Source organism: Symphalangus syndactylus, chromosome 10 (genome assembly GCF_028878055.3).
Source record: "Symphalangus syndactylus isolate Jambi chromosome 10, NHGRI_mSymSyn1-v2.1_pri, whole genome shotgun sequence".
NCBI classification, from domain to species: Eukaryota; Metazoa; Chordata; class Mammalia; order Primates; family Hylobatidae; genus Symphalangus; species Symphalangus syndactylus.
Window position 1 is genome coordinate 40,605,671 of NC_072432.2, and position 25,028 is coordinate 40,630,698.

The 25,028-nt window shown below is 35.4% G+C and overlaps 1 protein-coding gene across 1 annotated transcript in view; it reads left to right on the forward strand.

Annotated features, from left to right (window-relative positions):
* STPG2 (sperm tail PG-rich repeat containing 2) overlaps positions 1–17,575 on the forward strand; it is a 473,086-nt gene extending 455,511 nt beyond the window's left edge. Inside the window, exons 13-14 of the mRNA XM_063611010.1 lie at positions 16,958–17,362; positions 17,447–17,575. Of these exons, the coding sequence (XP_063467080.1) occupies positions 16,958–17,362; positions 17,447–17,575 (534 nt within the window). The remainder of the gene's footprint in view (positions 1–16,957; positions 17,363–17,446) is intronic.
* Positions 17,576–25,028: the final 7,453 nt, after the last annotated feature.

A 25,028-nucleotide genomic window follows, 5' to 3' on the forward strand; every position in this document is an offset into this window, starting at 1 on the left:
GATGTTATTTTTCAAGTTGAGGAGCTTCCCATTTATTCCTAGTTTTCAGAAAGCTTTTGTTATAAATGGATATGGGTTTTGTCAAATGTTTTTCTGAATATATTGAAATGATCATATGATTTTTTTCCTGATCCAAACTCTTTATTAATATGTTAATGATAGACATCATTGCAATCACACTAGTGGTATTTACTAGGGACAGAGTCCTTATCTATATAATGCTTGTATAGCAGAATGTACTGTACCTCTTTGTCATTGTTGCTAATTGTAAATAAATCTGATATTGATTTATGAAGCATGACTCTCTGGAAATGTCACTTAATTGATGCAATTAGAGGAGTATAAAATGCAAAGCTTTAATGACTGAATAGCTTCCTTTTGTGTATGTAATTCTGTGTATGCATCATTTAGAAACCACTTACTTTAAATCTGGTCAAGGGCTCATTGTAACATGACAAGAAAAGAGAACTGATACAAATATACTTTTGACCATACTGCTTGCTGTGCTTTGAGTAACAAAGTTAATTTGTATCTGACCCAGGAATCTCTTTTTCTTTTTGCCAGTATCATGAAATAGTAACCAGCTAATTGACTAGCTTATAGATAGGGTAAAATGAAATCCCGACCCAATACATTTCTACCTGACAACGGTTGGCTGGAACTGCATAGCATCTGCTTCTTTCAGTGAATCATATAGTCTCCAGTTTCCCATGGTCCTACTACTATGGACCACTGTCAGTTACTTTTTTTTTTCTAATTGAGTTTTTATTTTCTTATTGTAAAATTGAGAGGTGATAGAGTAATGGCTAGCACTAAGGACTTAAACTATGATGCCTGTGTTCAAATCTGAATTTCACTACATAAACCTGTATGACTTTAGACAAGTTACTTAAGGTTTATATGGCTCTGTTTCCCCATCTGATAATGGTGATGGATATAGTAATAGTGATTTCTTTATAATTACTGTTAAAATTTACCAAGTCAATATGCATAAGTACTAAGGATAGTGCTGGACATATATTACAGTAAATGTTAGCTGTTATATTATAAATTATGTCCCTATTAAAAATGAGAAAGTAAAAGGGAAATATTTGGGTCAAAAACTGCAAATAGGATATTATTCATGGCATAGTTCTGTGTGCTTATGCAAAATGTATCTGTATTGGAGAATTAGTTTAGTAATATTCCAGATGGTTACAGGAAGCTAGAAACATAACATTACATGGTTGTCTTTGTGATGTAATTTTTGTAATTATTTTTAGGTTTCATGGAAGTTGGCAATAGAAACTTAATTTTGAGAAAGTAACAGAAACTTAGGTGTAATCTCAGCAATGAGAAATTACTATCTTATAGAATATTCTAAGCTTTCACAGTATGTTATCTTGACTCTCTTGACTATGTTCTTTTTAAATGACATACTTTTTGAGGTTAATAGATCTTTTGTATGCCTAGTAGAGAGTTTGCTGTGACCTATATAATTCATTACATCTGGTAACATATAACTTTCTGCTTTTAACATTAACCTGTAGGAAAAAATACACAGAGTAGACAAATATCAAGCAGACACATGTCTATATTACAGAGATACTGGGGATTTGATCCTAAACATTTTCAATAATATTGCTTATTATTAGTAATCATTTAGAACAATTGTAATTGATATAAATGTTTCTTCCTCAATGATTGCTTGATTCAGATTGGATAGTTGATTATATCAGCAGAACTAACACTGCAAATGCTAAACTGGTAACAGTGCTGTGTGCAGATCATTATGTGATTGTATTGTTACATCACAGAAGAAAAAGGCAGACATCAACAGGACATAAAAATACATTAAATAAGCAATAATGAATAATATTAGAGCAACTCTGCCACACCTAGAAAATCTATTTTAAATAATCTTCACGTAATGCTATTTTAACACATAGGTTGGGTTTCTAAAATGAATATGATAACTGCCAATTTGATTAAAAACAAAAGTCATGCCTTTTGTAAAATGCTGAATTGCTTATACAATTAGTTCCAATTGACAAGAAACAGTTTCCCCTGTGGTGCTATCATTTACCATAAAAATGGAGAATTAAAAAATTAAATTCTGAATGTAGAGTGCCAATTAATGAATATATAGATAATCTAGTGACGTCTGTTACAGCTTAATTAAAAAAAATTTTTTCTATATTTTAGGCAGTGAAAATGGCTATAAAATCAGGCTTCACTGATACCTACCATAGCACAGAATTTTTCCCATAAATGTTATTTTTTTGTACTAACTAGAACATATCCTGAAATATTTTAATAAATTTCTTTTTCTTGTTCTATATTGAACATAAAATGAATCTCTTCACCTCTGAGGTCAGAGTTACTACTCATTTCAACACTCAACATCATTCAAAATTTGTATTTTATAGTTAAGAATAATTATTTTCTTAGACCTTTCACTTTTAAAAAAATTTTCATCATCACTAATGGGTTTCTTTTTACATCTGTAGTTCACCAGGAAATTCAGTTTTAATAATTACCATGTTACTACATATGCATTTTGAATTGAAATGCAGATGCCAATAGCTTAAAAATGAGTAATACAAATATATGCTTGAATAAAATCACAAATAACATAAATAAAAGATCATAGATTTTTATAAATTTTCAAAGTAATTAGAACTTTATATGGTAAATTCATTAAAGCCAAATTCCTGTTTTAGTTGTTTCTCCCTTTCTATTATTAGCAGAGTAGGATATGATCTTGGAGGTGAAGAAGGCATAAATAAATGCAACACATTTTATATATTGTTATTATTCAGGTCTTCATGGGTAACATAGCATAATGGTTAAAAATTTACCTTTTCTGATAAGACAGACAAAGGAGGTCCACCTGGCTATTCCATTTCTTCTTACTGTACTCATATCCAGAGAATTTGAGAACTGAGCTCCAGATTCCTCACCTTTAAAATGGGCATCATAATAGTGTCTATTCCTGTGACACTATGGGATATGAAAAAAGTATCTAGGCTGCATGGTGCATGGTTAGTGCTGATTACATTGTTTAATACTTTTCTTTTTATAATCAGTAAGTACCATTTTAAAAAAGAAGACATTTGAATATGTCTACCCTAAACTATTAATAAATAATTTGAATTTGATTGTACTTACATATGAATAGTTTTTAAATGTTTTGTTTGTGTGCTAATTTTATTCTTACTAAGTGGATCCTTCTTTAGTTTCTCTTCTATGTTAGTAGAGAAATCTGTAATTTAATGTACATCTATTAATTAGCGGTGTGTGCTCATTACTGGCCTGATTTCATAGTGATCTCAAATAGAAAACTGAAAAAAACCTCTAAGGGTAAATTCTAAATCATGTGTTGAAATACATATGATTAAAATGAACTTGGATATTTTTGTTGAAGCATATATTTCCTTTTAGCAATTTCATTTATTTTTTTTCTACTGGTATATTCACACATATAATTACTAACATCTACAAAACATTTAAAGAAACAATTATATAGCTTTTTTTCCCAAAGAACAGTATTTAATGATGTATATATAGGTTTTTCATAAATTTTAAAACAATTTATACATGCAATTTGAATGAGAACTACAACAATCTCCTAATCTTAAAAATACCTATGCTGAATAAGAGTAGGCTCAGTTGCATACAAAATCAAGATAAAAGTAACTATAGAAATGTCTTCTTTGTAACAAGAAGTAGGGAGCTAAAGGCTCATATGGAGGCTCCATGAAGTCACCAGCATCATGGGCTTCAGCCAGCTCATCATTTAGGAAGCCTGGCCATGTGTCTTCACCCTTCTGGTTCAAGATGTTATTCTAGACATAACATCTAAGTTCTGTATGCCAGGAGGGAGAGAAAGGAAAGGGTAGCTCTTGTCCTTTTGAAGGAAATAATCCCAAACTTGCCATAAAAATTATTTTTGTAATTGGATAATGTTTTTCTTTACTTGCTAATGGCCAGTACTTAGAGATCCATAGCCACCATCCAGCTGTAAAGGGCCCAGTTAAAAGCTGGAATATTAAGATTAGCAGTCTCTGCCATATATATTTTGGAGAATACAGGTACACATTCAAAAGTGTTGCAGACATCTATTAAATCTGGCTTTATAAACTATCGGAAATTGGTCAGACTATTACAACCCAGTCATCATTTTTTTCATGATTAAATTGTTATAATAGCTATAATTGGTTCTGCATCATCTGCTAAGAAAATGGTAGAGCTATTAAAAAACAGTAAATGCCATGTCATACTATTCAATTGTTCAATACATCAAACCATTTTAGAGTTCTTTTAAAGTGTTTTTACTGAATAGGTAACAATCTTCAGTTTTAAAGAACATTTTATGGTTTATGAGCAGATAGTGCCTGACTGTCCATTAGGAGTACTGCTTAGAACAATATTTATATTGCATAAAATGCTTCAGTAATTGACTTTAAAGTAACTTTTTTTACCTCATACTTTTAATTTTGAAAAAACAAAAACTACTAATATAAATTTGTCAAGGCTTTAAGTTGACATAGCTATCTAATTCAGAAAGTTGTTCATATGAGTAACTGTCTGCCTCTTCTTACACTCTGATAAAAGTACTAAGATACGAGAGAAGTCATCAGAGAGTTTAAAAATGCAGGTTTTTGTCTGTTCTGGTTATAAGTGAAAGAAGTCATTTGCCTTGGGATTCATGAACCTTGCGGCAGTGCAGCTAATGATTTAAATTTAATTAATTTATCAAGGCATAGAATTTTAGAAGTCATGGAAACCATTGAGAATACATCCTCCAATGTTGTCATTTTATAGTTGAGGCACTGAGGTCTGGAAAGTTTAAGTGACTTGGTAAGGTCATATTAATGAGTTAGTGGCAGTACTGAAACCAGGATAAGGGTTTTACTGCCTTTTAATCTAATACATTCTTGGCCATCCTCCCTCCCTCCCTCCCTCCCTCCCTCCCTCCCTCCCTTCCTTCCTTCCTTCCAACTCTGTTTTCTGCATTTTAGTAGTATTAGCATAAAAATAGTTGTGTATCACACAGGTTTCAGATGCGGAAAAAGAAAATCAATTTGTTTGGGCAAAAATTAATTTAATACAGAGAATAAGGTACTTATTATCTTGTTGGAAAAATTGATGTAGGGAACTCCAGGATGGATTTTCAGAAATAACTTGCAAAACACCATGATATAGTCCAGCAGAGGAGCTGAGGCTGCTGCCACACATTTTCACATTTTTAAAACTAGTGACTGGAATCTGAAATAGCTGGTAGGTAAGCTACTGTCACTAACTTCATAGCTGTCGTTTGACATGTATAAAGCTACTGAATAGTCTCGAATCGTACAGCAGAAAACTCCATGTATCAACTATGTGTGCCAGTAGAGCTAAGCAAAAAAATATATATATACTACATATACTATAGTATATCTTTAGTATATACCGCATATACTATAGTATATCTTTAGTATATACCGCATATACTATAGTATATCTTTAGTATATACCGCATATACTATAGTATATCTTTAGTATATACCGCATATACTATAGTATATCTTTAGTATATACCGCATATACTATATCTTTAGTATATACCGCATATACTATAGTATATCTTTAGTATATACCGCATATACTATAGTATATCTTTAGTATATACTACATACTATAGTATATCTTTAGTATATACTATATTTTAGTAATTATATATACTAAATTTATAATAAATTTAGTAATATATAGTATATATATGTTTTGTATATATAGTATATATAGTATATGTATGTTTTGTATATATAGTATATGTATGTTTTGTATATATAGTATATATAGTATACTATATATAGACAATATACTATATATAGCATATACATGTATATATACACATTTTATATATATATATATGTATGTATACCTATACTATATATACAATAATGGCCTATATTTCAATGTTACTACTCTCCCACATGTGTACATTTAATTGTTGGGACCCTATTCCAGAACTCCAACTATAAGAAAGTCTGATAAATGCTGTCTTTAAGTTTGTGGCCACTATAGTGCAAAGTCAACCCAGGAGGGAAGGTGGCTTCATATATAAAGCATGTGTGCAGACACACACACACACACAAATGCACCCACACATGGAAACAAAACAGAACAAAGAAGAAAATAGAGCTGCAATTTTAGCTGGAGAGCCTTCTCTCATTCTTGGCACACTCAAGGAATACCATTTTAAAAGCAGTGCAGGGCACCGCATTCAAATTTGAAATATGTTGCTTCAAAGTTCAAAGAGGGCTGGCAAGCTGTGTATGAAAGGGAATACAGAGTTTTTTTCTTTTCTTTTCCTTTTGGACTTTGCACCAGGTCGGTGGATTTCCAGGGCTTTCATAAAGGTAGCAGGCCTTGAATTTTTATGAAGTTTTGGGCTTGCAAATATGATTAATTCATATAATCATAGAAACTTATACTTCATAGAAATCTTGGAGAATGTATACTTCAGGCCAGGCGCGGTGGCTCATGCCTGTAATCCCAGCACTTTGGGAGGCCAAGGTGGGTGGATCACCTGAGGTCAGGAGTTCGAGACCAGCTTGACCGACATGGAGAAACCCCATCTCTACTAAAGATACACAATTAGCTGGGCATGGTGGTGCATGCGTGTAATCCCAGCTATTCGGGAGGCTGAGGCAGGAGAATCGCTTGAACCCAGGAGGTAGAGGTTGCGGTGAGCCGAGATTGCACCATTGCACTCCAGCCTGGGCAATAAGAGCAAAACTTCGTCTCAGAAAAAAAAAAAAAGAGAGAAAGTATACTTCAATATTATCAATATATACTTTGTACAGTTGAGGTCAAAAGAGATTGCATGGCTTTACCTTAGGTAATAACAGTTAGTAAGAGGCACTATAGAGGGTAAAACTAAAGATTTCTTCCCTCAAATGCATTTTTATTATACCGTTTCCCCTACATGTATTATCATTATTAATATGGTGAGAATTTTGTGTAACATTTTAATTTCAGGACTTAGATCAAAGTTATTTGAAAATATATATTTTGAATATGAATAATGAATACTTGCTTTGGTTAATCTCTTTAAAACTGGCAGTAGGGGCCGGGCGCGGTGGCTCACGCCTGTAATCCCAGCACTTTGGGAGGCCGAGGCGGGTGGATCACGAGGTCAGGAGATCGAGACCATCCTGGCTAACATGGTGAAACCCCGTCTCTACTAAAAATACAAAAAATTAGCCGGGCGAGGTGGCAGGCGCCTGTAGTCCTAGCTACGCGGGAGGCTGAGGCAGGAGAATGGCGTGAACCCCGGGAGGCGGAGCCTACAGTGAGCCTAGATCGCACCACTGCACTCCAGCCTGGGTGAAAGAGCGAGACTCCTTCTCAAAACAAAACAAAACAAAACAAAACAAAACAAAAGCAAAAAACTGGCGGTAATGTCATCAATAGCAATGAACTGCTTTGTGGTTTTCGGCAACTAGTGTTGAAAGGATTGATTGTTTGAATCTAGGGAAATTTGAGTGTTCATGCATTCTAGAACTCTGAAAATATTTTAAGGGTTTGATTGCAGAGGATTCAGCACCATCTTTTTTTATCATGCTATTCTATTTAACAGTGAGGAAAAATTCAGTTTGAGCTCCGGAAAATTATACATGGAATAAACATACCCACATGACCATTGCTTTAGCACTTTGGATTATTTTGACCAATTTACTGCTCTTTTGTATCAGGTTGCCAAATACCACCTAGACTTCTACTTCCTCATATTCTGAATATTATGAATCACATTTAAAAATTATAATATCCCTGAAATAATACATTTTCCAGTTTTCTGCTTTTGTTTCTTCTCTTTTTCTTCTCTTTTTTCAGTATCATCAATGACTCAAAAAATGTGTGAGCCTCTGTTATGTGAAAGACCTATTACTCTCATTCTTGCCCTCAAAAGAGCTTTTAATCTGATTAGAGGGACCACACATACACTTGCACAGAATAGTTATGAGGAAAAAAGAAGGCTTGAATGGTAAGTAGTAGAGAAGATTAGAGAAGGGAGAGATCACTAGTGAGTGCTTAAAGCAGGTAACAAATTTCAGAGAATATTTCAGTCTAGACTTGAAGGATACATTATAATATGCATAATTTATGTTAAACCCTTTAGTTCAATGTTAGATCCCAATGGCCATTTTAAGTAAATTTGTGATAAACTGCTTGACATTTTTAATTTATGGTGATATAAATCATCTTTTAAAGAAAAATTAAATTTAAAACATAAAATGAGAAATTTCATTGCAATGATATAAACCACTTACAAAAAGATACACTTAGAATACATACATATATATAGCAAAATGCCAGAAATATTTTATACACCAGAGTAAAGATATAAGATGTGATAGAAAAATCACATATGTTTCTGAATTTTTATTCTTTTCATATTTAATTATGGGACACTGCCAATGCAGAAAAAAAAACAATATAAAGCCTCATATTCTTTAATTTAATCCTGGTAGAAAATATAACTGAAGCCAGAGGCTACAAGCTTCAGTTGACAATTTAATGAAGACTTTTGAAAGAAGGGGAGACTCTGGGTGCTTTGGGAAGACAAGCCCTGAGTGAATAATTACATCAGTTTAGGCAAAGAAAAGGTCAACAAATACTTACACATTGGTTACTAAAATATTTGTTAAATATATGTTTATTTTTTATCTAATTATGATGAATTTGAATTTTTCCTTAAATCCATTTGCTGTGAAGGCGAAAGATCTTTTCAGTAATAATTGAAACACTTATTTTTTAAAGTTCTAATGGCTGTTGACTTGTTACCATGAACCCATAAATATTCTCTATAGATGACAAAAATGTTTGTTGTGGAATATCTACTTTTTGTTTAGAATTGTTAAGTGCTGTTGTTCATTGGATGCGAATTTTACCCACCACACTTGTAACATCAACTGTAAAATCACTGACATTGTTTCCCATAATTTTCTTAGTGTATATGTGGCTTGAGTTGGCTTGTTAGCGGTTTGCATCAGGGTTTTCTCCCTACAGGCTTATTTATAAAAATCTAATGCTTCTAATGCATTCACTTCTGGAAAAGCAACACAAGTGTACCTTTTTCTCAGACATTAGGATGTGTTGTACACAATGTAGGTCATTACTCAGGTTCAGGACAAGAATCTGCTGCTAACATAAAGGGAACTGGGGAAGTTCTAAAAGCCAGTAATTTCCTGATTTTAAAAACAGCACATAGAAGGAAGTAACAAGAAGCCTCCAACTGCCTTTTCTTTTGGATTTTAATGTGAATTTTACATTCTGTTGTCATCTTACGGTCAACATTATCACGTGCCTTCGTGTGACAAGAGAAGATAATGCTCTCCTTCCCCCTGGCAGTTAAATGCATACTGATCTCCTTAGGATAAACTCAGTCATGTTCTCCTGAGATGCACCCCTAAAAGTCCTTTCCTTTGACCCTATATATCTTAATACCTCTGGAAAGTTTCATTGTATTCCTATCTTATGTCATAGCTATTTGTGGATATATACCTACATAACTCTCCTTACTGTATTGGAAAGTTTTTAATTGTTAATAAATAGCTTGAATTAATTTTTACATCCCCTGGAGTTCTTAATACTGATGTAAAGAAAATACTTTAGAATTACTAGTTTGTGGCCGGGCACGGTGGCTCATGCCCGTAATCCCAGTACTTTGGGAGGCTGAGGTGGGTAGATCACCTGAGTTCGGGAGTTCGAGACCAGCCAGACTAACATGGAGAAACCCTGTCTCTACTAAAAAAATTACAAAAATTAGCTGGGTGTGGTGGTGCATGCTTGTAATCCTAGCTACTCCGGAGACTGAGGCAGGAGAATTGCTTGAGCCCGGGAGGCAGAGGTTGCAGTGAGCCAAGATGGTGCCATTGCACTCCAGCCGGGGCAACAAGAGTGAAACTCCGTCTCAAAAAAAAAAAAAAAAAAAAAAAAAAAAAATTACCAGTTTGTGTGAAAAATTTAACTTTTTTGAGACAGTTTTTTACCATGTAAAATGGAAATGAAAACCTACTGTTTAATTTTTTTTGTGACAATCAAAATAATTGAAAATACCTTATAGTGCCTGGCATGTAGTATAGCAGGAGAAGCAGCAGCAATAGAAATAATAGTAATGACAATAATAGTAGTAGTACCAGCAGCAGCAACAGCAATAGCTACTGGACAGAGTTTTTATTTTTTAATGTTTTAAAGAATATATTTTCACACTTTAGTTTTTAGGAATATAGCAATAATAAAAAAAATTGTTCAGGGTTTTCTTTGTGTGAGGCCACTGGTCTAGGTTTTCCTCATAATAACCCTAAGAGATGGATGTTGTTACCATGCCCACTTACAGAACTGAACTTGAAGCACAGAGAATTTTAGTAATTTTTTCAAGTCCATGTGGGTGACAAAGTAACAAAACAAGGATTCAGCCTCCTTTAGCCCAACTCCTCCACAGGCCATCTGACACTAAATGGGTACTCAATAAGTATTCATTGAATGATTGATGTCTGCATGTTTTCAAATTATGTATTTGATATTTGACTTTTCTAATTTCTTTGTATATGGGTGCATTTACAGTCTTACACTATACATTTAGTTGTTTTGTGGAGAATAACTAGTGCAACACAAAAACAAGATGCACAGTTTGTTGCTAAAAGGCATTATTGCTTTATTGCTGGGAAGCACTGTTATTACACAATGCAAAATTTGAAAAATGTTATTGGTAAATACGAGGCCTACATATGTAAGTTTATAAGCATGTAGCCATATATTGCTGTTGCTTGTATAATCCACCCAAGAATAACAGTCTCATTGCTTTTCAGTCACATTTCCTATCTAAATATTGGTAGATATCTATGACATGAACTAGGAGAACAAAATATGTGAGATGTTACAAAAATATTATTTGCTTTTCTAGTGGAATCCTTTGATCCTTTTTTAAAATCTCAATTGAGTCCGTTTTTAGAAAAGCTGAAAATAAGAGGTTGGGGTATTGTATCTATTGTTTGGTCTTATTACAGTCATTAACTGTAGTCAAGGTGCCTTTCAGGATGGGAGGATGATAGATAGGCCACATTCTCACGATCACATTCACTGTCATGGAGAACAAAAGTCAGGGAGGTGGGAGGTAGCAGAAGACAGAGTGCAGTGGGATACAGGTGCACCTTCTCCAGAGAAGAACAAGATGAATGTTCCCATTGTTGCAGCTCCCTGCATTTCCTTAGTTATTAGTGTGACAGGTCTGTTATTGATGACATGACATGGGACCTGTTGTGAAGCTTCATTCCCCTTCTTTGAAGCTACTCCTGTGTCCTTTAAACAGTATATGGTTATCTAATGTGTCAGTACATCTGCCTTCATATCCCAATCTAAGCTATCTTGATAATGACAGAAAATCACACCACTTGTAAAAAGGGAAGATGATATTAAAGTTTCATAGCTGTGTTAACTGCAATTCTTAGCAGTGGTTTCTTATGTAATAATAGGCAAGGTCAAGAATAAATTTATCTGAGTAAGAGAAAATAGCATAATTTGAGCTCTCAATCTGCTGCAAAAGAATGCTTTGTAGTCTAAAGCTCATCATTTTACTTATATGCTTTCTCCAGTTGCACTATTGAGATTAAGAAGGAGTTTCAAAGTTCTCTTTCAAGAAATACTGCATGATATAGATCATTTGAATGGATTATTTAAATTAACTACTTGAGAAAAATAACTGAATGTCCAAATCATGATGAACCACTATTGATTCTATTTTAAAAATTATTTGAAAATTATGGAATCTTTTGGGAACTGCTAGAAAATATATTTGATTTTAATTATATATTTAGGCTTATTTTATAATCACTTATTAGATAATCAATATTGTCCCACTGAGAATGTATGAGGAAAATCACTCTGAGAAACCACAGAGGTGAAGCATATATACCATTACAGGAAATACATGTTAATAATTTCTAATTTGAATCCTTAAGATTGAGACTTTATTGCTCATCAAAAAATGTTATCAACAATTTAATGAAGTTTATTTTTCTTGGATAGGACTTTTTTAAAATTATACTTGCAATTTTTTTTAAAAAGGATACCTTTTTACCTTTGTTAGGAATATAGCAATAATAAAAAAATGTGCTTTTTAGAGCAATTATCTATAATGAGAAGCCCTTCACATTGGGAATAAATCCCATTTGTTATATATTAAATTTGGCTACTGCACATGTAGAGTTGCTTTACTGTAACTCTTTTAATATGTATAACCTCATTAGCATTATAATGACTTCATGCTGAAATTTGATGCAATAAACTTTCAAAGAAAAAGTTAAAATAAAAATAAAACTAGAACAGAACATCAGTGGTGATGCAAGTCAAAGCTACGTTTTGTCAGTACGTTACGGTTTCCTTATTATTCTCCAAACCAAACCTCCATGTTTGATTCTACAAGATTGTGTCTTCAATAGAAGCATTATTAGTCAATTCCTTCATACATATGCCTAACTTTTAATATACTGGGTATAAGACTATAACATATAACATCCATGTGACATCCAGGTGACCTTCAGGAGTCCCAAAAATATACATGAGAATATATATTTTTGCAGACTAATAAGGTCAGAGTTTGTGAAGTATTACCTTAATAAAAATAAACTCGGCCATCAGAATGTTTTAAAAGATCCTTAAAATACATTTGGCTAGTCTCTTCTCTATTTGCCAAGTATACATTTTCTTCCCTTTGCTTCTGAAACACGACTTCTTCCTGACTTTTTTTTTTTAACCTCTCTGGATCATTGTTCATGTCCTCTTAATATATCTTTCTTCTTTACCTGCTGCTTAAATGCCAGCCTATAGCTGTTCCTCAGAATTCTGCCCTGTCCTGTTTTCTTCTCAAGTGCTATACCTTTATTATCAGTTTTCTACCACTTAATCCAAACAAATTTTTATATAATTTCATTTTTCTTATGAGGATTGGATGTTTCTGGTCTACTAAGATCAGCTTCAGAATGACCCGCTGATAATGTAAACTCTGCTTCCCCCATTAAATCTACTCTATCTTCCCAAACATTATTTCAAATTAGAAATCTTGATATCAACTTTAATTTCTTTCCTTTTTCTTTTTTTTGTTTTTCTTTTCTTCTTTCTCCCTCCCTCCCTTCCCTTCTCCTTCCTTCCTTCCTTCCTTCCTTCCTTCCTTCCTTCCTTCCTTCCTTCCTTCCTTTATTCTTTTTTTTTTTTTTTGAGATGGAGTCTTGCTCTGTCCCCCAGGCTGGAGTGCAGTGGCGCAATCTCGGCTCACTGCAAGCTCTGCCTCCCAGGTTCACGCCATTCTCCTGCCTCAGTCTTCCGAGTAGCTGGGACTACAGGCGCCTGCCACCACGCCCGGCTTATTTTTTGTATTTTTAGTAGAGACGGGGTTTCACTGTGTTAGCCAGGATGGTCTCTATCTCCTGACCTCGTGATCTGCCCGCCTCGGCCTCCCAAAGTGCTGGAATTACAGGCGTGAGCCACCGCGCCCGGCCTCCTTTATTCTTTGGCCATGTTCTCATTTCTGTTGACCACTGAGCCCTGTGAATTCAGTCTTTACAGCTGTTCTTGAATTCATGCAATTCTTTCTATTCTCACAGTCATTTTTAATCTTTTACCTGGGTTACTGCACAGGCTTCTCATTCTGTTACAGATTTCTCCATCTGACAGTCACAGTTATCTTCCTAAGCCATAGATCTGATCATTTCACTGTTCATTGAAATGACAGTTGTATTTCTTTAGTTCAAATATGGTTAATCCCAAATTCCTTAGCATAGCCGTCAGGATGTTTCACAGTCTGGCCACTTGTCTATCTTTCCAGTCTCATTTCCTAACAATTTCCTATGGAGGACTGCTGGCTAATTCCAAAATATGGTATCTGTCTCTGTGCCTATCTTCCTTTATTTTTACTTGACTGTTGCCTTGAATACCTTACCTACTTTTTCACCTGACACTCTTCTTATTCTTAAGTGCAGTCCTTAAATACTCATTATATATTGCTTTTTAATATATTTAATCAGTTATGTGAATTGACTCATACTATAAATAAACTTTTGCAGTTGGCTCTTTTGAGGCAATATTTTTGAGATGTCATGTAAAACATGTAGATTTTATTAATCTAAATTACTGATAATGTCCTGTTATATAAATAAATCACTGTTTTCCACTCTACTGAGGGACAAATAGATTATTTTAACTTTTTTCTTTTGTGTAAAAAATGCTGCAATGAGCAATCTTGCCATTGTATCCTTGAGCATATGTGCACAATTCATTAAGTAATTAGTGAATTAGTTTCAAATGACTAACCTGCGAACTTTTGCAGAGTAATGAGAGAATGGCAAAATGTAGACACCTGCCAGCATTTTCCAAATTTTCTTACTTGAAATGTCCTTGTGTGAAGTATGATAGTGTCAAAATACCCAGGTTATGCTTGGTTTGGCATGTAGTTATATGATGCAAATAAATGTAAGGAAGAAAAAGTTTGAAAAAAATCTCTTAATATAAGTTTTTTGGTGCCATATTAAATTGTGAGATACCATCTTACCCAACTCTTATTAACATGCCTTACCTGCAGGTAAAAATACAAAATTTGGAAAGTAAATCCATAGCTTTCTTTGTTCTAAATTATGGAGATAAATTAGTACTTTGGGAATCATTCCTTCCTTACAAATCAAATTGTTTTAACCTCAAGTCTTACTATATACTTGCTTGAAAACTGCACTAGGTCCTACTGTTCCAACTGCCACAAAATACAAAAAAGTGAGCAATTGCATCTGTATTTAAAATAGTAAGTTTATTCTTCTTTGTTTATGTTTTTATAGCCTTAAAAATGTTTGTTGAAGTATTTTAGTTATTGAAATACACTGAATTAAATTGAAGCACTATTACATATTGTCGTGGTCCTTTCACTTTACTTTGTATAAGAATTGCCTGAGGAATGTGTTAAAGTTTATATTTCTAGTTTCCACTGTGGATGATTCTGATTCAGTAATTTGGGGATATTTATTTTTAATTTTTAACTTCCTTTATTTACCACAACTACCATCACCAAAGTGTGCACTGGAAACTGACTGCTTTAGAAACATAGGTTGGGGGCAAGAAGTGGGATGGTGGTAGTGATAATGGTGGCGGTGGTGGTGATAGTGGAGGTGGTCACAATGATGTCAGTGATGGTGATAATGGTGGTGGTAGTGGTAACTATAAAGGTGGTTGGAGTAATGGTGATTTAGGAGGCGGTGGTTCTGGTGGTGGATGAAATGAGCTGACATAGTTCAGATCTTTGGAATCAAATAGTCTTGAGTTAGAATCCCAGCTCTCATAATATCTTTATGATCTTGGTCAGATTAGTTAACCTCTTTAAACTTTAGCCTTCTTGCTTGTATAACAGATATAATAATTTACCAAGTCCACAAGGCTTAGCACAATACCTGCCCTCTAGTAAGTACACAATAAATGTCAATTGTTATATATCTTAAAGTGGCTTTGTTCTTTTCTCTGATTTTGTAAACAACAGTTTGAGGATGGATTATCTGTGGAAGAATGGAAATATGTTTGAAACTCAGGGTCTCTGAAACTCATAAACAAAAGCCAAGAAATATTTGGGCATCTTCTTCTCCTAATTTCTGTATGTATCACTTATTGATCCTTTAACATCAGAAAATCTAAAAGGCATTTCTTAAAGAAGTATTACTTATTAGGTGTCTGTTTTTTGTCCTGAATCTTAAATCAGTGAGAGAGTTGCACGGTAACATTGCATGTTCTGGGAAATGAATTTCATCTTCTCTTGTCACTCTATAACTGATGGCAGAGGCGGGCATCCCATCTAGAGAGGCCACTGCCATGATGCTGGCTGTAGTGTGGGAGGAGTGGCAGGGGCTGCATGCTTCATGGAGCCAATGGGAGCCAGGAACAGGCGGAAGCTCTGACCCCTTCTGAATTTGCAGGGTTGGAATCTTATGCTCCCTGGGTGCAGCTGCAGCCACCTAAGCTGTGGCTGTGAATCTGGGCATTCCTGTGCTCTTGGGGGCTGGGAGCAAGCAGAGGCCCTGCCCTCTGGGTACAACTACAGCCACCCATGCCATTGCTGCAGACACAGGCATCTCTGCACTCTTGGGAGCACAGGAAGCCCTCCCCTACCCCCATAGGCTTGTAAGTGCCTGCTTCTGCTGCTTGGCCTCTCCCTACTCCCAGTATGTACCTGCTTCAATCTTGGAGCAAAGTTGAGGCTAAGCCTGGGCACTGTCTCAATCCAGCTGGGTGTGTGTGTGCTCAGGGCAGTGATAACATCCCAAACCCCTGCCACCTCAGCCCCTTCAGGACTTTGGGCACCAATGAGCATGGGAGGGAAGCTGATGGAGTGCTGAGGGCAGCTTGGTGCTGGTCTGCAGGTACCCCTCAGCATGAACAGCCTGGGCACCATGAACAGTGCCAGGAGGCAGATAGGCCCTGGCTGGAAAAGGGTGGGTCCCTGGTGGTCTAGCCTGAAGCTTAGGGGCCAGGATTCCAGCCCTGTGGACTGGAGTAGGAACTTATAGTACTTTTTCTGGGCCTGCCTATGGCTGTCCATGGACCGATAGCATGTAATTCCTCTCCTCTGATGCCCATAAAAACCTTAGACTTAGCCAGACTCAAAAAGATGATGGGACAACCAGCTGCAGAGGGGAGCTGCCCACCCCAGGGTCTCCTCTCTGCTGAGAGCTGAACCCTTGTTGGGACATCCTCACTGCAGAAAGGAGGTACCCACTGTTGATCTCCTCTGAGCTGTTCTGTTGCTCAATAAAGCTTCTCTTCACCTTGCCTACCCTCCACTTGTCCCTGTACCTCATTCTTCCTGGGTGTGAGACAAGAACTCAGGAACTGCCGAATGGCGAGGCTGAAAGAGCTGTAACACAGAGCTGAAATACTCCTGTTGCTTGCCATGTTGCAGGCAACAAGAAGAGAAGAGCTGCAGACCTTTGAGGAGCCCAGACTTAGAAGCTCCCCAAGCCAGCACTGTGACACCCTTTTTGGGGCTCTGCAGTTCCTGGCATCTCCAAGCTTCTGGGCACCACCGCATTCTCTGATGCCAGCTGTGGAAGCTGCTTACAGTACACCTCGTTCAGCCACAGCCTCACAGGGAGCCAGCACTCATGCGGGCACCTGGTGCTATCCACCCTGCCGCAGCCAGCCTCCCTGCCTGTGTGCAGTGGCTGGACCCCACGCTTGCTCACTCACATACCCCTCGCCGCTCGGCTTGCCCTTGGCAGGCATGGGATCCAGGCCAGTAGCACAAGCCAAATACAGCCTGCCCAGCCAAGTGGGCCCAGCAGACCTGAGCAAAACTTGGGCAAAGGTGCCATTGGCCACAGAGGTTTCTGGCTGGTGAAGCATCACCCTAAGGATCCCGTGACATAACTATCCTGAGGTGAAAAAATAGAAAGCTTCTTATCAGAAACACACAGATACACAATTGAAAACTGTGGAGTACCTCACAAGGAAACTTCTTAAAAATGCCTTGCCTAAGATGTATCAAACCTATAATCTGAAACTAAAGCTGAAAGTCTGACCCTTTAAATGGTGTCTGGTGACTGAAATGGGTAGTCCATTGGCTATACTGTAATAAACACTGAGGAAATAGAGAAAGAACTCTGGAGATTTAGCACTGACAAGTAACTTAACCTCTGTGAATTTCTTCACCTTTGAAAATGAGACAGTATATGAAGTGCCTGGCTCATATTGGACTGTCATTAATTGTATTCTCCTTGTGAAAGGCAATATGCTTAGTGGTTAAAAGCATGAGCTTTGGAATCAGACAGAATCAAGCTTAAATTGTATTGCTGCCACTGCTGATGTCAGTGACTTTAAGCAATACTTAAGCTCTATATGTGTAGGTTTCTTATTTGTGAAATGCAAGTAATAATTGCATCTACATTTTTGGGCTTTTGTGAAGATTAAATGAGATAAAGGATAGAAAACACTTGGAAAAAAAGGACTGCTATATAGTAATGCTTAATAAGTTATACATATCTAAGAATCATAAAAATTACTATCATTTTCTATTTTACTATATGAATATCTACGCCATATGTATATATACCTACTGTCACATCAAGCATACCCATGCATATAAATAACTTTAATTCATGGTATACTATTTTAATAATAACTTTAGGAAATTTTGCATGTAGGGTGCATTATATCATCAGTAATTTAAACTAAGTATTAACATAATGCTTTTGATTATTAACTATAGAATTTGTGTCAAATTTTAAGATTATAAATTCATCATTTGGCCAGGAATTTCTTACTGTTTTAGTTTCATCACCTTTTCTGGCCGTTTGAAATAGCGCAGCAGGCCTACAGATAAAAGACTAACTTCAGATGAAACAGCTCTCAGATACAGTGAAAAGCTTCCAGAAAAAGTCCAATGACATAGAACTGCCTTTGGCATTGGCAATGATTTGTATCTGTTTTTGATGGTCATTATTTTCAATATTAGAGTTAAATATGTCTTAAGCTTTTCTATATGTTATTTTCAGAAGTTTTTAATTCAGCTATAACAGATTGGTTTGATAATGGTTAGAGAAGAAATAAATTTCAGGAGCCCTTATAAGCAAGAAAAATTTACTCTTTTGTTATAAAAATGCAATATTTAAAATTGCAACACAATTGTTGGCTATTTTCTCTTATAAACAAATTTTAGGATATTTGTTGAATTGAACTAATGATTGCAATATTTTGAATTAGTTTTTGGTATCTGTAATTATTTGTTTTTCAAATTTTATTTTACTTTTGAAAAATTCCTTTTTCTTTTTCTGTTGTACCAACTCAGATTTTAAAACATGGGTTTATATTTCCAGCACAAGCTCATATTAACAACAGCAGTTATGATGATAGTGACCTAGATGTAGTGAGTATTAAATATGCTTGGGCATTAAGCTAGGACTTCACCAACGTTTTCAGTTTATCATTTCAATAATACTATGAGATAGATACAATTATGATCCCATTTGGTATGATTCACAGTGACAGAACATTTATATGATTGCATTATTTAAAATGACAACATGAAATGTTAGTAGTTGGTAAATCATAAAAGATAAATTTTTCTTGAAGATTTGCATATTAGTTCTAGTATTTTATTTATTTTTAAAATAATTTCAACTTTTATATTCGGGGGTACATGTGCAGGTTTGTTACATGGATATATTGTGTGATGTTGAGGTTTGGGTACAGATCCTGTCACCCAGGTAGTAAGCATAATACCCAATAGGTAGCTTTTCAACCCACAGTCCCCACTTCCTCCCCACTCTAGTAGTCCACAGTGTCTCTTGTTCCCATCTTTATGTCTGTATGTAGTCAATGTTTAGCTCCCACTGATAAATGACAACATGCAATATTTAGTTTGCTGTTCCTGAATTAATTTGTATTATTCCATGATGTATATTACCACATTTTAAAAATCCAATCCACTATTAATGGGGACCTAGGTTGATTCCATGTCTTTGCTATTGTGAATAGCATCGCAGTGAACATACGGGTACATGTGTCTTTTTGGTAGAATGATTTATTTTCCTTTGGGTATATACCAATAATCAGATTGCTGGATTGAATGGTAATTCTCTTTTAATTTCTTTGAGAAATCTCCAAACTGCTTTCCAGAGTGGCTGAACTAACCCACATTATATAAGCATTCCTTTTTGCAACCTCGCCAGCATTTTTTATGTTTGACTTTTTAGTAATGGCCATTTTGACTTCATGTGAGATGGTATCTTATTGTAGTTTTGATTTGCATTTATCTGATGGTTAGTGATGTAGAGCATTTTTTTCATGTTTGTTGGCTGCTTGTGTGTCTTCTTTTGAGAAGTGTTTATTCATGTCCTTTGCCCACTTTTTAGTGGTTATTTGTTCTTTGTTTATTGATTTGTTTAATTTCTTATAGAGTCTGGATATTAGACCTTTGACAGATGCATAGTTTGAAAATATTGCATTCTGTAGGTTGTCTGTTTACTCTATTGATAATTTATTTTGCCATGAAAATGCTTTTTAGTTTAATTAAGTCCTATGTGTCAAGGTTCATAGAACTGATAAATGACTGCAGTAAAGTTTCAGGATACAAAATCAATATACAAAAAATCAGTAGAACTTCTGTACCCCAATAATGTTCAAGCTGAATGAGCCCTCCTTATTCAGTTTTAATTCAAGGTCTTATAATCCACCATTCTTGGCAATGCTTGCCAAAGCTCTGTGGAGACAACTAATATTCGTTCTTGATAGATCAGGCCTAGGAAAAGTAGCATTGGATTGGGAAAAGTAAAGTATGGAACATAAGTCTAGAGTGGAGAAGTTCTTTTTTTTTTCTTTTCTGTATCCATGGCCTTTTCTCTCCTATTAATATGACTTTTCTTTTCACTTAAAGTACTTATTATGGAGAGCATTCCCCTTTTAGGAATTAAGATTATAAGGAGTATAGAGAATTTCAGCTATACCCTTTTTATCTCCATTTGTAGAGATACTATTGATGGCCAATATCCTGTGTCTTCTAATTCAGTGTTCGCAAATTTTTTGAAATCCTAGGTTGTTCTTCAAACTTTCAGCCCCAGATAGTATAGCGTTGTTTTGATATAATTTATTTTAGGAAATGATATGATGGATATGGATTGTGGAGGACTGGCCATGTCACAAAGGCCTTAGGACACAACTATTAATCCTAAAACAATCATGCAGTTCAAATACTGGGATCCTCATTTTATTGATAATGTAATGGGCTCAGAAAGGTTAATTAACTTGCTCAAATGTATTCATCTCAAAAACAGCAAAGCCAGGTATCTCTAGTTCAAAGCCTATTTTTGTGTTTCTTTTGTTTTGCTTTTTTACTATATGTAACTTTTTCTCTTGTTATAAATTGTTTTCCTAAACTATCAAGGATGATTCTATATTACCCAGGGAATCATTACTGTATTTGTGCTGGCTATAAGTGCATTTTATCTGGGATTTCTTTCATCATTTGCTATTAGTTGGCATTTAAGTCATTTGTGTCTTGATGGAAACATTTTTTTTTGTATATCAGTTTTAGAGAATAATCTTTCTATCCCAAAGCATGTTTTTGTTTATTATTAGTGACTTAGCCAAGTGTGCTCATTCATACCCAAATCTGAACAAACCTTACTAGCTAGAATATAGCTAATAAAATAATATATATACTGATTATGAAATTATTGTAATTGAAAACTTCATTAATTTAAGCTCTTTAATTTACTAATTTTGTGACTCAAGGCAATTTATTTAACCTTTTGGAGCCTGCATTTCCTCGTCTATTAAACTGGGATAATGACAGTAACCCATTTCTAAAGTTTTTTGGGGATCACCTGAGATAATACATATAAACCACTTTGTACCATCCCTGACCCAGACTAAGTGCTTAATAAATCTTATAACCAGATTTTACTTGCCTTGTGTGTGAATTGAATGATTATAGCAAAAATTCAAGATCTGGTAATATTGCCATTTTTTAGTAGACATATTTCAGTAAAGAGTTATCAAGAAAGAACTCATCCTTTCCCATTCATTCTAGAAAGTGTTTAAGAAGTTTCTAATACAATGTGTCACATTTCCTCTTTAATTCTGATAGGATTGTTGCAGTATTCTGGTTCTAGTCATTGCATGTGATGAAGCATACAATAATTCTTGTAAGAGGGGTATCTTAGTAGTTCAGTTGCTCAATAGCTGCAAGGCAAAACCTAATTTAACAGATCCGTCAATATAATATAAAGATTCATCTACAGGCCAGGCACGGTGGCTCACGCCTGTAATCCCAGCACTTTGGGAAGCCGAGGCGGGTGGATCGCGAGGTCAGGAGATGGAGACCATCTGGCTAATACGGTGAAACGCCGTCTCTACTAAAAATACAAAAAATTAGCCAGGCGTGGTGGCGGGCGCCTGTAGTCCCAGCTACTCGGGAGGCTGAGGCAGGAGAATGGCGTGAACCTGGGAGGCGGAGCTTGCAGTGAGCCGAGATTGCGCCACTGCACTCCAGCCTGGGCGACAGAGCGAGACTCCGTCTCAATAAAAAAAGATTCGTCTACAAATGTCTCTCTCTTTTAGGAGGATCATGTCCAAACTACTGACCAAAGGCTGGAAGGAACCGTATTGTGATGAATTGTTATTGAAGTGATAGATGTACTCTGTCCCAAGTTGACAGAACATACACTAGTGGGCTGTAGCTTATTTTTCCAGTTATTTTAAAATATGTGTCCACCAGGTCAGCTAAGCTTTAGCAACTCAACTTTTTCTTGGCCACTTACTATTTATTATGTAACAAAAAGGGAGTTATGTCCAATCTCACAGGCAAACTGTTCAGAAGCCCAAAATAGTCATTATTATATCACTGAACTGGTACTGAAACCTACAAGGATTATGTAGTGTGCCAAAGCACTTTGCTTTTTCTCTCCTTATTGCACAGATAAAGCTTTATCTGAAATAACTACTTCAAAGGTAAAAAGGTCATTTGTTCCCTAGCTTTCCAGCAAGGTTCATGAGCTGACATAAAGTGTGAGAGTGTAAGAACACACTACCATCTGAGAGTCATCTTATAAAAGACTACTTTGCTTCTTTTTATGAAGTAGATCCCTCTCCAGTTCTGTAGGGATCTAAAGTCTATTTTTGTAAATGAAATGATACAACTCCTGAATTAAGCTGTAATTCTATCTTCAGTGCTTTGTAGAAGTTAGTCTAGAGCCTGAATATGCTCAATCCAAGCCAAATAACGATTAAAATGTTACACATACACTGAAGTTATTTTGTTTTTTTACATATATAAATGGCTAATGGATTTATATTTCTGAGGTACAGTCTCTACAAATCCTCTTTAGTTTCACCCAAATAAAGATACGGAGTCATCTTGATTCCTGGAGAAGTGATTCCAACAAAAAAATTTTGTTTTCATGGTCACTTTATACTCTTTTTTTTTTTTTTTTTTGAGGATGTGGAGAAATTAGTATTTTTTTTATTATTATACTTTAGGTTTTAGGGTACATGTGCACAATGTGCAGGTTTGTTACATATGTATCCATGTGCCCTGTTGGTTTGCTGCACCCATTAACTCGTCATTTAGCATTAGGTATATCTCCTAATGCTGTCCCTCCCCCCTCCCCCCAACCCACAACAGTCCCCGGAGTGTGATGTTCCCCTTCCTGTGTCCATGAGTTCTCATTGTTCATTCCCACCTATGAGTGAGAACATGCGGTGTTTGGTTTTTTGTCCTTGCGATAGCGTACTAAGAATGATATTTTCAAGTTTCATCCATGTCCCTACAAAGGACATTAACTCATCATTTTTTATGGCTGCATAGTATTCCATGGTGTATATGTGCCACATTTTCTTAATCCAGTCTATCGTTGTTGGACATTTGGGGTGGTTCCAAGTCTTTGCTATTGTGAATAGTGCCGCAACAAACATACGTGTGCATGTGTCTTTATAGCAACATGATTTATAGTCCTTTGGGTATATACCCAGTAATGGGATGGCTGGGTCAAATGGTATTTCTAGTTCTAGATCCCTGAGGAATCACCACACTGACTTCCACAATGGTTTGTCACTTTATACTCTTAAAAGCTATTGAGGACCTCTAAGAGCTTTTCTTTATACGGATTATACCTATTAATATTTACTGTAGGAATCAAAACAGAGAATTTTTTAGTATTAATTAATTGTTTTCTCCCCAAAGGAACATGAGATGCCTAACCAAATAAGTAGGAGAGAGGCACCTGGGGTAGAAGAGGATAATAGGGACAGAGAACTCTAGGATTTGTATTCTTAAATGATATTTCTATAGCATATGCATTTACTTTTCAATGTTTGTGTATATTTCTTTAATACTCTCACTGATTTTAAATTTAGTACATATGCCCCATATATATGTGTATGTAACTTTTTAGAGAAAATTTGATTTCTTAGAAAAAGCAGTTTTCTACACAGATCAAGTACTCCTTGCAACACAAAGTGTCCCACTCATGTCCACATCTTCTTAGTCTAGCCTGGTACCCAGTCTCTGTTGGCATCTCTCTTTATGCAGGAAATGTGACTACTGCTGAGATACTTCCAGCTTTTTGAAGAGTCTAAACTCTTTCAACAAAACAGCTGGGATAGTCACTCTACAACTTACCCTGCCCTGAGAGTTGAGGGATCTATTTCTAGGTATTGGTCCTTCCACCTATGTCACACTTTCCTGCAGCCTGCTAGGCCATGCCTGTCTCTTTACCAAAGTATGACATATTTTCTGCATATTGTCAAAAGCATAAATTATCCTGCTTTATCTTTAGAATGTTTTCAATTGAACTTAATATATTTGGAGCTAGTGTTGTAAAGTTACTAATGATTCATCTACTAGAGGACAATGGCTGAAATTTATTGTACATTTTTCTTTAAGAACACAATTTCAAATTTAAAGATTGTAGGCATATATCGTATTTAATCCTGACGCAAGAAACAAAGCACATTATAGCAGCTATCTTCAGTTTCTTTATCACTTGAAATATTGACACTCTAATTGTTAGAAAACATACCTGTGAAATGGGAGGAAGGAACTGATAAAATCTGGACATTTTAGAAAAATCCATCATCATAGAATTCTCCATATTGGAATGGAAAAAATTAAACAAATCACATGTGTTCTTCTTGTAAAATCTCATCATTTTATGCAAGTCACATTTTCTGAAGAAGGAGGAGTTTTGACCACGTTTCTCACAGTCTTCAGCAGTTTACATGGTACCTCTACAAAGTGAAAACTAATAGATGTTCATAGATGTGTTCATGGATGAGGCTTTTATTATTTTAGCAAGTTCATTTTGAAATCATGTCTTTGCATAACATTCTATTTACAAGTGATCTAGTTCACAAGTTTTAGATTTAAATCAGACTCATGGAATACCATAAAAATAAATGACTTGAACTGGATTGGCTGGAGTAATACTTTGAGTTCACATCAAACAATGTTCTAAACCTAAAATCTGTAGGTAAAC